Below are 15,505 nucleotides of genomic sequence, written 5' to 3' on the forward strand. Positions count from 1 at the left end.
CCTAGCTGTTAGGTTCGGGAGACAACTTTCTAATTCCATTCTTTTTCTCTTTCTTTTTTTTTTCTTTTAAATAATCAGGTTTAAAAACAAACAAAGAAGCCAATGGGACAAATAAAACTAATCACCTTGAAGTTTAGTATAAATGTTTTTATAATGGTAAAATAGAAAGAGAATAAAGTATATACATAGATAAGAATTTTCTACTAAGGAATGATTAACTTAGAGCAAGATACCCTGAAGTCATGAACAAATGACAAACTAAAAATACAGAATAGCATTATTCTGGGTTCCTCAGTTTTGACTGTAATTACTTATAAATAGATTTAGGTTTGGGGTGATTTCATAAAATGATTTTTTAATTAATAGTTGATGAAGATATAATTTTGAACGATAGTCTTTTAATTGTTCTTAACATAGCATATACATTCTTTTTCATGATAAAAATAAGATGGGTTTTGAAAGGAATTTAGTACTTTTCCCCAGTGGCTGGCTACTTGTGTGCGGTTATTTTGTTCAAGAGCTCCTTGTCTTGGTTTATCATCTCCACAGTTCACCTTTATTTCTCCTGTAGATAATAAGCTCTCTTCAGGAATTTATAACTCTGAATTCTTCAGACTCTTCTTCCCACCTTAAATCTTCTCTAATTAGGTCATAAGAGAAAGGACTTAGAAAGTGATTCCTCACCGATCACAGGAGTTACATTCCAGAGACCCCTGCGAAAGGTGAAAAATCCATGATGTATTTATATATATATATATATTATGGCTTTATAAACCTTTCCCACTCTCTCAATAGCCTTTCCCACACTCTTATGGACATTTCATATGCTCTTAAACACTTCTATATGCTTAAACCTACGTAATTTTAACAACATATAAAATTGTGTATGATATGCACTGGGGAAGTATGTACAACTTGAATAATGACGATCCTGAATCATGTAGCTGTGCAGCGCTGATGGCGATGGAGGTGATGAAGACGAGATGAAGGCACTACACAGCCATGCAGAGTACTGCAGCCCTTCTGAAGGCACCGCCTCATCAGTGCTTGCTTCCTCAGGTGGTGCAGGATCTTTGCTCGGGGCCTAACTTCTACTTCCGCTAAAGGCTTAGGCACCATTGATCTCTTCAGCTGAGTTATGAACATTGTTATGGGGGAGTTGTTGGCACTGCTTTTTCTTCTGAGTGAGGTTTATTTCTTTATTATAAACGGACATTCCACTCTTCCTTGTATTTTCAAACAAAGCATCTGGGGGTTCCCATTCTTCAGCCCCTTGTCAAAGTTCTTTGTCCATTTTGTCCATGGTTGCAAGATGATTAAGTGTTAGGCCAACCTCCTCCTCTTCCTCAACCCGTGGTTCATCTTCTTCCTCATTCTCTTCTTCACTTGCCGACTTCATGCTAAAAACTTGTTCAGGCTTACAGCGCCCTTCCTCACTGACAGGTTTGAACATGTTCACATACTCCTGGCTTCAGCTTTATCCTCAGAGCCAGCTTCTTCATGCAGAGACACCCTCTTGAGTCCAAAGTGTCCTTGAAATTTATCAAACCAGCCCTTGCTGGCACAGAATGGGGCTGGTCTGGTGGGAGAAGCACTCGATGGTCCTGCTTCTGCCACCTCAGAATCTTCACCTTCATTCTGGTCACCACTGTGAATGTCCATGCTTTCTGCAAAACTATCATAAAGTGTCTTGTCCTTTGTTGTGATGACACTGGTGTCTAGTGAGGCATTCTTCCTCCTACAGTCATTTATCCATGGGGCCAATGTTTTCTTGCAGGAAGTGACCACCCTTTCCGCAGTCTTGTTGAAAACCGTCCTTGCTGTAGACCTAATCTTCTTCTCATCTCTCTTTATGTAGCAAACACGAGATTCATTAATCCCGTAATGACACCCCACAGTTGCATAGGTTTTGCCTTCCTATAACATGTCAAGAACTTCCACATTTTCTAGGATGATAAGCATCTTCCTCTGGCACTTGAGTTCACTGCCAGAAGCCTTAGAAGGCACAGAACAGTTGGGTGGCATTGTAGGGCTTGAAATCAATTCAAACTCCTTTAGAAATTTCATAAAACACAACACCACACAGCCACACTACATGCAGCAGTCAGACATGGGATGTCAAGTTGACAAGGAGAGAGGCTGAAAGTATGGGCCCAGTGCAGGAGAGCAAACAGACTGATGGTACAGTAACCGAGCCAATCAGTGCCCAGGGAACACAATGCTGTGATTGGCAGCCATTCAATCCATCAGCCAGTAGTGTGCTGTGTACAATCTCACACTGGCAAACTTACACAAAGGGTAGCGACAAACCGCATTTGTCGTGTACAGTTCAGTATTCATCTGCTGATGAAATACATACTGTATTTTATTTTGATTTCATATTCTTTTAATTGTTTGAATTAACATTTTATATATTTTTAAAATTTTTAAGAAAAATAATTTAAATCATAAATATTATACAAATGCCTATACACAGCATAATCCTGTGATATAGTAAAAGGTCCACGATACAGAATTAATATTTTTTATCCCCCGATACAGCAAAGCTGAAGTAAATGAATTATGATATAGCAAAAGATAACTATACATGGTACTTCAGGGAGATTGGAGCAATTTTTTATTTTTGCCAGTCCTGGGGCTTGAACTCGGGGCCTAGGCACTGTCCTTGGACACTTTTTGGTCAAGGCTAGCTCTCTGCCATTTGAGCGACTGCACCACTTCTGGCTTTTTCTGTGTATGTGAGGAATTGAGGAATTGAACCCAGGGCTTCGTGCATGCTAGGCAAACATTCTACCACTAGACCAAACTCCCTGCTTCCCATATCATTTTTAATGTCCCCAAATCCATGTGTCCTCTAAAAGAAAGGCTTTCTAACAAAAGAACATTATAGATGTTGGTTCTGACCACAGCGTGGCCACTAATAACTTTTCCTCTCCATTTCTGTCCTTTTAAATCATATGGTAATTAGTCATCTGCATTGAGATGATTGCATCTTTCCAACACATTTCAGAATTGAATTTTCAGAAGGTATTACCTAATGCTGCTTGTTTACTCCAAAGAAAATTTATATTCAGCAATTAGTGTTCAGGACAAAGGATCTAAATGACTCAAAATCCAACAACCCAGTCATTTGCCTAAAGAAAAAGATTCCTTTATGTAAACTGAGTGGATTCTCCATATCCTGTGCTCTAATCCTCTGCTATGTAAAGCATTGTCCATTTTCTGTCTGAAAAATGCCTTCCCCTAGCATGTTCAGTTTCCTTTTCTTTTATTAAACAGAAATGTCAGCATACAATTTACCACCAGGAATAGCTCAGGGCTCATGCTCTCAATTTAGTCAGGAGCAATACATTTCTCTCCTGTTTGAAAATGTTCTACCCAATCTCTGTAATCATAACTCAATAAAAATAAGGCAATTTCAATCCAAATGAAGCATATGGTATTGTTGATCATATAAAAAAGGATCTTTTTTAAAATTCAGCAATACATTTTTGTATTAGAAGCTATAAAATTATATTATTTATCTATAATAGCATCCTTTTCTTCTCAAAGAAAGGTTTTATATGTGAAACACAACTCCGGCATGTTAAACTGAATGCCCATTTATTTCTTAGGTTCAAAAAGGTTTCAAATAGTAGCTATAATTTGTAAGAATGGTAGCAAAATTTTATACGACTTTTGCATTGGAAAATATCTACTAGTTGGGGCTTTAAAATATATTGACAACACAGCTGTCGACTTCTTAAAACATTTCATCCTAAATTACAATTCTATTTCTGAATCTTCTTCTCAGTCATTTGAAAAATACAGACTTTCTTTTTGCTTGTCAGAGAGCTGATCAGATCAATTCATCAGTTGAAATGAGCAAGATAAAAATAGGAACCCTGGCTCTTTACTATTTTGTGTAAACCAGTCACATATTTTCAAAAGATTTCTTTTGTCAACTTCGTCCTCCATTATTTTTTGACCTGTGTGGTATAAATGTGGTTACATAATGCACCATTCCACCTTTACTTCTGGGACAATATCTCCAGCAGTGCTGTGTACTCACAGAAGCACAGTCCTCAGACTTCTCTTCCACAAATCCAATCTGGCAGGGGGTCCTCTGGTTTTGCAGCCAGTAGTCAGTGGACTCAAGCAAGCTGGCGCTGCGCAGAACCTGGGGAAAGCAGACAACCAGAACAACATTCACTTGGCAAATCTTTCTATTTAACCCAAGAAGACCTTTTCTAAAAGAATACTAAATGTACTTTTAAAATTTTTCCTCAGATTGTCTGCTAATTCTTTCCTTTGCAAATACAACATCTGGAATGATCAATGTATGGATGGCTTAAATGATTTACAGTAAACTGATTGTTTTTTGGGATGGTTACAAATGGAGGAGAATTATGAATGCTTTGTATTGTTTATGTGTCATGAATTTCCTTTTGGTACAATATGGTCACTTTAAGTTTTCAACTCTGCTAGAATAGGTAGGAAACAAGATACAATTCTTTTTAAAAATCTTTAAGATAACACATTATCAAAAATATTAGGACTCAATTCAGTTGCATGAGAATAACCACTGTTTATTTGGTAACACTGTGGTAGAAAAAACAAAACGAAAAAAGTCAGATGCATGAATTAACAAAGCTAAATATGATTTTTAACAAGTATTGCTTTGGGGCTTGGATTTGAAAGCAAGGATAAAAAGCACATTTCTTAAAGCCAAAATATTTCAAAAATATAATTTCATAACTAACCAAAAGATGCAACTTTGACTGTGTTTAAACACCATCCAAATGCATATATGATATTTTTCTCATCTTTATATCCTTAGATACTAAATGTCTTCCCTAAAACATTGTTGGTTTAAAGAAACAGAAATGCTAGGTGTTGATGGCTATTATTTATAGTCCTAGCTATTCAGGAGGCTGAGATCTGATGATCATGATTTGAAGATAGTTTGAGCAGGAAAGCTTGTGTCACTCTTTATTTCCAATTAACTACTAAAAAGCCAGAAATGGAGCTCTGGTTAAAGAGGTGGCATGATAACCTTGAGCACAAAAGCTCAACAACAGTGCTCAGGCCCTGAGTTCAATAATCCAAGACTGACATACAAAAGAAAAATTAACAGAAAGTAAAATCAAAAACACAAATGTACAAAAGTGAAATTTAAGGCAAGTTTTAAATCTTTTAAGAAACACTATTAATAAGAGAGTTTTTTTGTGTGTGGCTGAAGGTATCCATTCACTATGGATTTCCAGAATACCAATTTTACTCATCATTTAATACTTCACCTGATTATATCAATAACTAAAATATTATAAATTCCCACAAGTTTTATCAGCATTTTGATTATTACTTACTTAATATTTATGCAATTTAATTATTGGCCAACTATACGATGTTAGAAACCCTGAGTTACATATTATTTGAAATAAAGCTCAAGAGTTGTGGTAGAATTTAATAACTTCTATAGGTAAAAGGTGTATGCCAGTTTCTAGTTCATGGTAAATATCAAAAAACCTTCTCTGTCATGAGAAATTATTATTGCCTTTGACCAGGTGCAATAATTAGTCTGACAAGTGCAAAATCAGCATTTTACAGCTTTCAGACCTCAGAGCTCCCAAACCAACACTGGTCCATTGCCTGCCTGCTAAGGGATCTTAGTTTCTCACTTATAGGTTCTGCCCAGTTCCCATCAGTTTAGTCCTGCAGCCCACCTTGGTCTGTGTGGTAAAGAACTGCAAGATTTCATCTCACTTCACTATTATCTCTCTGTGTGATTAATTTACCTTTCTGCTCCTGGTCACCGTTTGGCCTTCCTTAAGCCATCAAGCCAAGCTAGCTGAGCTGAAGGGTCCTTGTGCACCAAGCACCACTCATTTCTCCTCCTCCCTCTCCTCGGCTGCTTCCTGCCTCTTCTTTCCCCATGTGTATTAAAAGCCAAGTAAGAAAGGAGAAAGAAAACTCAGTTTCAATAAACCATGTACCCTCACAAGTTGAACAATTATAACCTGTTGAAAGCTTTTGACTTAATAGTCTGTACAAAGGCTTAGAATAGAGGTGCTTGAAGGAAAAAATATGTGCTTGAGGATGTGATGAATTTGGAAACTTTATGAATCTAATTTCCCTGCTGAGAAAGTCATTTCTCAGAGAGGAAAAGAAAGGAGCTCACCAGGTTCTCCACGGCTCATTAATTTTTCTGCTATTTTTAGTTCCCAGCATTGCTTATTTCTGATGAAGAACTAAGAACAAAAGTGCTGTGTTTTCATAAGTGTGAAATCATATTGGCACAATTACTTTGAAAATTCCATCAGCATCCAGGATTAGGAAGGAGAGCCTCTGGTTCAATGACTTTACTCTGATGCATAGAACCAAGAGGCGAGAATTCAATGTTTCTCAGTGAGACCAAAAGGAGGATATTCTTAGGAGAGGATCACAAAGGTGCAATACCTAAGTACATCTGATCATATGAAATGATGTTTATTGAACTGAAATCCAATGAATAGAAACAAGAGGTTTTTTTTTTCTTTGTGGCCATTTTTGGTTTCTTTAAACTTTGTTTTGTTTGTTCAATTATCTGTCTTTGGGATTGGAGTGGGGCACAGAAATGCTGTGACTGAATGCTCCTCATTTTGTTGAAATGGAAGGATACAACTTGTGGGTGGGGAGAGGAGGTGAAAACTGGGAGATAGTGAAGGAAGTGGTGACTGTGATAATAGATTATGAACTCGTACTGCTGGGTACACAAGACATTTTCTATGTCAGTTTTTTCTGTATGTGTATACTGGTACTAAATCATGAATTCATGGCCTGGGAAAAAAAAGAAAAAAAAAGAAAATGTAACTGTAACCCCTCTATAATCACCTGTATAATAATCAAATGCATGAAAGTAAAAAATAATGCCTACATTTTTCAAACAATTTAGATAGAGTAAGATAGTTATTTATGATGAACCACAGAGATTTGGGATGAGAATTCAAATTCTGTCCCTACCCTCACCTTCTAAGTGAACATCGTCAAATCCCTTATTTTTCATTTAAGTTACAGTAGCAATAAAATGATGACATTTAAAGACACTGTGGAGGTTGTTTCAAGAATCAAATAAAAAAAACTGTAAAAGTCTAACTTCTTAAAATGTAATTTATTAACCATGATGATGACTTATTAATATCAAATGATGGCAAATTTTATATAGCACTGGTTCTGCCTTAATGGTTTCTTTACTCTTACACAACGTTTGACCATTTCTCCTTATTATTTGCAATACACGATTTTAAATTTTCTCTTCCATATACAGTCTTTTTCAAGACAACAGTCTCTGAAGTCTCAGTAAGTTTTTTTGAGGTTAGATCTGGGAAAGATTAAGATTTTTAAAAATAATAGCTGTCCTTTGGAAATTTAATTCTAATGGAAGGAAATTACACATACCCCAAGACCATTTGAAAGAAGTGACTGGAGAATGGATTTTGAGGGCCTGGATAGGAAAAGGTTTTGCTCTTGGCCAATTTTGGAAGGTGAACTTGAATTGTCAGGAAAGATAAGAGGACAAGTCTTCCGTCTTTCCTCCTCCTCCTCCTCCTCCTCCTCCTCCTCCTCCTCCTCCTCCTCCTCCTCCTCCTCCTCCTCCTCCTCCTCCTCCTTCTCCTCCTCCTTTTGTTGATCTAGAGCTTGAGCTCAAGGCCAGGGCATTGTCTCTGAACCTCTTTTGGCTCAAGACACTCTACCACTTGAGCCACAGAGTCATTTCTGGAGTTTTTTGAGTAGTTTATTAGAAATAAAACTCTGATGGAACTTTCCTGCCCAGGCTTGCTTCAAACCACAATTCTCACCTCTCAGCCCCGCTGAGTAGCTGGGATTATAAGTGTGAGCCACCAGTGCCTGGCTACATGTCTTCTTTTGATTAAGAATTAATCCTGTATTGCTTGACATGTAAGTGTCACCTCCAGTGGCATTTTTAACATATTGATCTTCCTAATTTACCCAATCTTTTTCCCTGGAGAGTCCCAGGACTCCCAGGATATTAATTAGCACCCACTGGGCCGATTCATTCACAGTGCCTGCAGCATTGACATTTCTCAGGAGCTTCACATTTTTAGCTGTTTACTATGAATCCTTGGAACTCCCTTTATCATCTTGAATGCTTTGTGTATAAATAAAGACTTTCTTCCTCTCCACCTGAATCCACAAAGAAAATCCAACATTGGTTTTGTTGTATTTTTAATTTGCCTTTCTAATTACACTATTTGAGCTCTCCCTTGAGCCTACCTTATTTTAGCTAACACATTTGTGTACCACCCAACGTATTCACTTATAAGTTTGCATGTTAAATCTCTCTTTCAAATACGAGGGAAAACATACCACCTTTATGTCTCTGGACCTCACGTTATTCATCCAACATAATTTTCCCCAGGTCTTTCCTTTTTCTTTTAACAAATGATACAACAAAATAACAAGAGGAAATGAGAATTTGAAAGGGGTGGGTGGATTCAAGGGGGGAGGGGCGGATGAATGAAGAGAAGGGAGGGAGAATGCAGTAAAGAATTCAATGTATATCCTACAAATTTAAGAAAAAGAAGGGGAAAGGGTGAGTCGAAGGCATAGATAAGAATGTTGAAAGAGGTTGCATTGATCAAGATGCATTGCATTCCTAAACCGCTTTGTTGAATGGCAGCTCCTGGGCACAACTGATTGAAAACAATAATAGAAAAGAAAAAATAGAAAAGAAAAACCAGTCTTATGTTTACAGAATTGATAGAATAATTCTTCCAACTACTCTGGCCTGAACCTTTCCTGCCTGATGAAACAGTTCTTCATCTATTTCCATTTTTATAGTTGGCTATCAAAAATATAACTCTTTTCTTTCACCCACTTAATAGCAATGTTTGGTGGGTCATGGGGCTTGAGCTTGGCCTGGGCATTGTCCCTGAGTTCTTCACCTCAAGGCTTCGGACCTACCCTCCAGCCAAGCTCTACTTCCCATTTTCTGGGGTTAATTGGAGATAAGAGTCTCAGGTCCTTGTGTGTCCGAGCTGGTTTTGAACCTTGATCCTCAGATCTCAGCTCCTGAGTAGCTAGGATTACTGCACTCAGCAATAGCAAATGTTTTAAAAATTACACTTCCCAATGTTTCCTATTTTCATCATACCCTGGTTCCCACATATTCTCCCCATGATGCTCTGGGCTCCCGCTCAACCAATGAAATCCATATGTGGCATACTCTCTGGGTTACATGATGCTTAATAATATAGAACCGGGTTCTCATATTTGTGGACCTTAAAAATAGTCATGGGAGCCAAACAATAAATAAAGGAGGTTCAAAACACATGTCTAATTGCAAATCATGCAAGGTGTTATGGAGAAATTCACACAATAATGTGATAGAAAATAAAAGGGGCTGCTATGGTCTGACTGTGCCCTTCTGAGATTAGTGGATCAGTATTTTATTCCCAGGATGTTGGCATGAAGTAATCGGGCCTGTGGGAGATCATGGGGCTGTGAGAACTCCACCTTTACCAGTAGGAGTGGGGTCCTTACAGGAGAGACTGAGAAAAGCCCTTTGTCTTTCCATAATGTGAGGAAGCAGCATTCTGTACCATCTATGAAGGATGTGCCTCCTAGATACTTAGTCAGCTGATCTTGTACATTTCATCCTCCAGTACTATTAGAAAATAATAATCCCAGGACTTTTTTATTATAAAATTCTGAATAGACTAAAGCAGGTGGTATCTGGACAGGAAATCTATATAGATCCTAACCACTTTCTTATTAAATACTTGTCAGGCTTCTGTCCCTTCCACCTCCCAACCCTGTCTACTCACTGAAACTAGAACAAAGGACAAGAAAGTGAACTTCAAAGAAATCCCTGGCTTTAAATTTCATTAAAAAAATTAACTCTGCAGCAGAAGGTAAGTAATTTAACTTCTTTGAGACTCAGTTTTCTCACGTTTTAAATATAGTTGATTCCTCTTTACAGTGAGGGGTGTTTTAAAGTTGTTAGAATGATAAATGTATATATGAATGTACATAGTGTCTCATCATTTTACATGTCCACACAAGTACTATTATTCATAGCGTCTTAATGTCCTCTACTTCCATTCTAAGAACAAAACCTCAAGTGATTAATTGAACCAATAAGAATCAGTGAGGACTCAGTAGTCCCAGCAGAACAGGCTGAGCTGTAGAGGGCAAAAGTACTGTTGGTAAGCCTAAAGCTTGATCAGCTTACTACCAAACATGGCCTATCATTCAGGGTAACCCAATTCAGTTCTCATTCCTGACCATCTATTGAATTATTATCCCCTATTGTCTAAGGTATTCTGGTTTACCCCAAGCTTAGTCTTTGAAAATTCCTCTGGATACACCCTGAGTTGTAATCTACTGGAAGACTGAAGAGTTTCACACATAGCCTGTTTAATGCATTAATTTGTTTTCCTCCTGTTCATTAAATACCTTATCAATATTCTTTCTCAAACATCTTCGAACTGGATTCTGAGCCCAGTATCAATTTTCTAATTTGAGCTATTTCTCCCTTGAATTTTAGAGTGTGCATGTGTTTCTTCCTGCCTGCCAAATATGAGTATTGTATGAGCCCATGAGAATTTCATTGGCTTTCTAACTCACGCATCTCCCAGCATAAGATCAGTGCTCATTTGCTTGATATCAGGGTCTCTTCCATTTCATAGAATATATACTTGCAAGTTACTCTTTGAAATGATTTTATTTTCCAAAAGGAAATTTTAATCACTGTGGTTTATTCAACAGGAAGAAAGTTTGAAAGTCATATTGGTGGTCTATATTTCTGCAGGGATTTTCTTCCAGGTAATAAAGATTGTGAAAGTTGAGTAAGAAAACAGTTTTTGAATCTTACATTATCAAAATATTTCATATCCTAACCACCAGAGGCATATAGATGGGAAACAGTCTCAGAGCTGTCAAGAGACAGACATTTCACAAACAATGTGCCATATTGTTTGGGTTGTGAAGAATGAGGGAGTGCTGTTTAGAATTAACATCAGCTTGACATCAGAACTCCAATTTCTTCTTTTTTTTTCCCCCAAAAGCAGAAATATTCTTTCTAGCCCCTTCTGGTAGCAGGTAGACTATGGGGATGTGTGAAGAGCAGAGCATTTTAGACACTGAATGCATTCGTTGGAGGCAAAACAGAGCCATCTCCGAGTAAGTAGACATTCTGCTTATACATGGATAACAAACTTTAAAATATATGTGGTGAATTGGACACAGTTTGGAAGGAATCATCCTTACAAACATGACACAAAATGGATATGAGCATGGGTTGAGTAGGAGGGGAAACGAAGCAAAGAGGAGCTATAAACCGAAGGGAGGAGGAAAACAAAAGCGATTTCACTCAGAGAAACCCTGTAGGCTTGTGGTGCTTTCCCAGACTCTAACCAGGGATCTCCATTCTATCTCAGTATACAGGGAGACATATCGGAGGGATTCAATGAATGTGAGTCCACAGAAAGATGAGGAAAGAACTGATGAAATGAAGGCAGGAATTAACATACACTTCCTCCTTCCGTCCCTCCCTCCCTCCCTCCCCTTTCTCTCATCCTTCCTTCCTTCCTCCTATCCTCCCTCCTTCTCTCCCATCCTCCCTTCCCTTCTTTTTCTGTTTGATTTTTGGTTGGTGTTGGGGCTTAGATTCAGGATCTGGGAACTGTCCTGAGTTTTATTGCTAAAGGCTAGGACTTTACCATTTTGAGCAAAAGAACCACTATGAAAGCTAACATTTTCTGGATAGATAACTCATATTTCTAAAAAATTCACATATTTTTGGTGCATCATACAATTCTGTGAGTTTACAAAGGTGCATGTGGCTGTGTAACTACATCAAAATGTAGAGCAGGTTCCATTCCCTGCTCCCCCATATCTGCTTTTCCTCAAGGGTTGAAATCCCACACGCTCCCAAGCCAGAGCCCTGGGAATCTCTCTAAAGTTTTTCTAAAATTTTGCATTTTCCAGAAATGTGCATGGAGTTATATCTGTGTATGCAAATGTATTGAAGGCAGATTTTTTCTTCTATTATGGTGTTGATTTTAAATTTCCCCATGTTATTGTTTATCTTAGAAGTTTGTTTTTTTTATTGCCAAGTTTTATCCCATTTAATGGGTTGTAGATTTCTTTCTTTGCTTCTTTGTTTCTTTTTTCCTTCCTTCCTTTCTTTTTTCCTTCCTTTCTTTCTTTCTTTCTTTCTTTCTTTCTTTCTTTCTTTCTTTCTTTCCTTCTTTCTTTATCATGGGGCTTGAACTCTGGGCCTGGGTGTTGTCCTTGAGCTCTTCAGCTCAAGACTACTGCCCTATCCCTTGAGCAACTAGTTTTCTGATGGTTAATTGGAGATAAAAATCTCACAGACTTTAGTGCCTAGACTGGTTTTTATGATCCTCAGATCTTAGCCTCCTGAGTAGCTAGGATTACAGGCATGAGCCACCACACCGGCCTTGGATTATAAATTTCTAATTCTTTTTAATCCACTTCGAATGATATTTCTTTTTTGTTTTTTTCTATATTTTATCAAATAGAGGTGCTATAAGTACAATAGGTATGTGTCTGAATTTAAGTCTCTATTTTGCCTGAAAGATTTTACTCTCTCTCCTTCCCTCCCTCCCTCTCTCTCTCTCTCTGTATTATATATATATATATATAATATGTGTGTGTATTCTGTCTGTTTGTGTATTGTCCTTTCACTGTTCTTTTCCATGCCTTAAGGATATGTTTAAAATTTCATTTTTAGGGCTGGGAGTTTGGCCTAGTGGTAGAGTGCTTGCCTAGCATGCACGAAAACCCAAGTTCTATTCTTCAGTACCACATACATAGAAAAAAGCTGGACTGGTGCTGAGGCTCAAGTGGTAGAGCTCTAGCCTTGAGAAAGTCCAAGGACCTTGCTCAGGCCCCGAGCTCAAGCCCAGGACTGCCCCCCCCCCAATTCAATTTTAGCCTGGATTTCATGTTATTCAAAATTAACATAACAGTGTTAATTAGACTGTATTTGAGATCAACTTTGAAATCATTACAAGAGGAAGATCATGTTATTTATGCTAAATTTTTATTCACTCATATTTATGTGCTTGTTGAATATTTGATGTTTTTTTTTTGCTGGGCACTCACTTTTTATTTAACTGGAGAATGGTAGTCAAAGCAAGAATAACAAGACAATATATAAGTCTTGGTTTTATTCTGTTGGAGCAGAACCACAAACCAAGTGATTATATATACATGTGTGTGTGTGTGTGTGTGTGTGTGTGTGTGTGTGTGTACTAGTGAAATTACCAAGGATAGATAATCCAGATAAGGGCTAACGAAGCAAAGAATGCCATTTTGAAAAGTAGAACTCTGTAGGGCTCTCTAGAAGAACCCTGAGCAGACCTCTGCATGAAGTAAGGAGTCAGTTCTGCCTCACTCTGTGGAAATGAGCCATGATCTGGGCAGAGATAATCATCAGAAAGAAACATTCAAGGCAGCCATACATGTCGTGCATTTAAAAAATGTCAAAGAGCCATTATGGCTGATGCAACCATGGATGAAAATGAAGTTTTCCAGAAGCAAAAAAATGAAATTCAGTGAGGGAAAAGAAGAATAGATGAAAAGAATTATAATATTCAATGTACATATGGGACCAGGTAACTTGAGGGACTGGTTAGCATTGGGAGAGATGGATACTCAAACTGACGTGTTGAATTGAAACACTATTCTATAACTATTTCAAAACAATAAAGTATTCCAAAATGAAACATATAGCTAAACTGCACGACATGAGTTAATGTTTTAAAGAATGCTTACACTATGTAAGAATGTTTTATTATCATTTGTCATTGGCTTAGCTAGTGTTTAATTGCTGAATTAAGTTTTATAATCATCCAGAAACCTACTGTCCATCCAACTAAATGGTTCTAGAATTTTGAAGATTTAGTCCAATTTTACACATTTAAGTTCATGCTAATTTAACCTAGGCCTTGGCAAATTATTCTTTTGTAGTCTTTTGTTTTCCTCTCTAAGATGCAATCACTTTCCATTATTTCAAAGAGAAACTGTGTAATGTCTATTTAAAGCACTCTGCATTATTCAGAAGAAACAATGCCACAAACTAGACATAGTTATTGTGTAGGAGAAAACAGAAAAAAAAGCATTCAAAACTCAGTGGTTTTTACTCTCCATTTCTCAGAAGGTTTAATTAAGTGTTAAGAGAACATTTTCCTTGGTAATTTTACTGGATGACTGTATGATTTCTTTTGTATTAGTTTCCTTTGGCAAAAGAAGAAAAATGTATTTCAGAGTACAAATAATGATTTTTTTCATAGGGTATAGTCAGTAATTCTCTTTGTGAACTTTAGTTATGGTGAAATATCTAACATAACAAAATTGTGCTAACAGTAGATTTTGAAATTGTCTAAGTAATTATTAGAAAAGTCATGGAAAATGAGGGGTTTTCAGTATTTATATTAAAATAATTCTTCATTATCAAGGACCAAGGGGAGGTTAGAAAACACCAGCTAAAGTCTGGGAAGGAAAAGTTATCAGTGAGCTTTCAGTGCACTTCCCCTCCTGTAGAAAGATGAGGGAAAAAAAATGTTACATGGCTTAGGCTAGTGATTGGCCTCTAGATAAGCAATTATATTTTTCTAGGGGAAGAATACTTATCTATGAAATTTTTATCGGTATGTTCTTGTGCTAATTAAGATTGATTCTGAGAAATATATATATGGAATATAGGAAACAAACTAATTTATAAAGCACTCTAACAAATGTCACATTGGCATCTGAGTAGGGATGATTCATTGATTTCCTTGAAGTCAATGATCCCATGTGGCCATTATAGCTTATTAATTCTCTTCTTACCTCAGGACACTAGTGGTCAGTAAGAGGCTATGCAGTGACTTGGATACCTCATTAGTCTCTGTCATCGTGCATGAGCACAGAAATTAGTCTGACTGGCCACTGATGTAAGACTCTGAGTGTAAGTGCAGGACATTATGGGAAGAAAAGCATTTGGTCACCAACCCATGGCATTATGGGAAAGTGTGCCAGTTTGAACATGAGTCCAAGCCACTCTGGAAACAAGAAGTGTCATTATGGGCCACATGGTACCTGTTGTTGGGATATGTTGGGATATGTTCTCTCTCTATCCTCCTAATGGGTCCCACTTTCCCTCACATTTCTGCTCTTCATGTGCCATTAAATTACTTGTATCCTGGATGATAAACTCTGTAAGTCTTACTTTAGTCACAAAATTTGTCTAAAATCACAGGGACAATTCAGACCATGAGAATTAATTGAGATAGGTTAAGGAGTATCAGGCCACTGTCTGCTTCTGCTGTATCCCACATATGTCAGCTGGACAAAGAATGTTTTGAAAGCTGATGAAAGCTTTTTCCACATAAAAGTGGTAACCAAATTTGGGTGCAGTATATAAGACACAAGACTGACAAAAATCAGATAGCTTCAGGAAGGGCAAAGATGGAATAAATTATGAATAGTTGTTAGGGTTTAACCATGATCAGGT

At 37.4% G+C, this 15,505-nt stretch overlaps 1 protein-coding gene across 4 annotated transcripts in view; it reads right to left on the bottom strand.

The window, feature by feature from the left end:
- Sphkap (SPHK1 interactor, AKAP domain containing) overlaps nt 1-15,505 on the bottom strand; it is a 135,872-nt gene that overhangs the window by 75,809 nt on the left and 44,558 nt on the right. For 3 of the 4 annotated variants that reach the window (XM_090354953.1, XM_090354952.1, XM_090354955.1), the window contains exon 4: nt 4,052-4,159. In XM_090354953.1, coding sequence (XP_090211079.1) covers nt 4,052-4,159 — 108 coding nt within the window. Of the gene's footprint in view, nt 1-4,051; nt 4,160-15,505 lie in introns of those variants that run through there. The other variant, XM_090354954.1, reaches the window with a different exon arrangement.

This window comes from Megascapheus bottae, chromosome 21 (genome assembly GCF_031878675.1).
Source record: "Megascapheus bottae isolate mThoBot1 chromosome 21, mThoBot2.hap1, whole genome shotgun sequence".
NCBI lineage: Eukaryota > Metazoa > Chordata > Mammalia > Rodentia > Geomyidae > Megascapheus > Megascapheus bottae.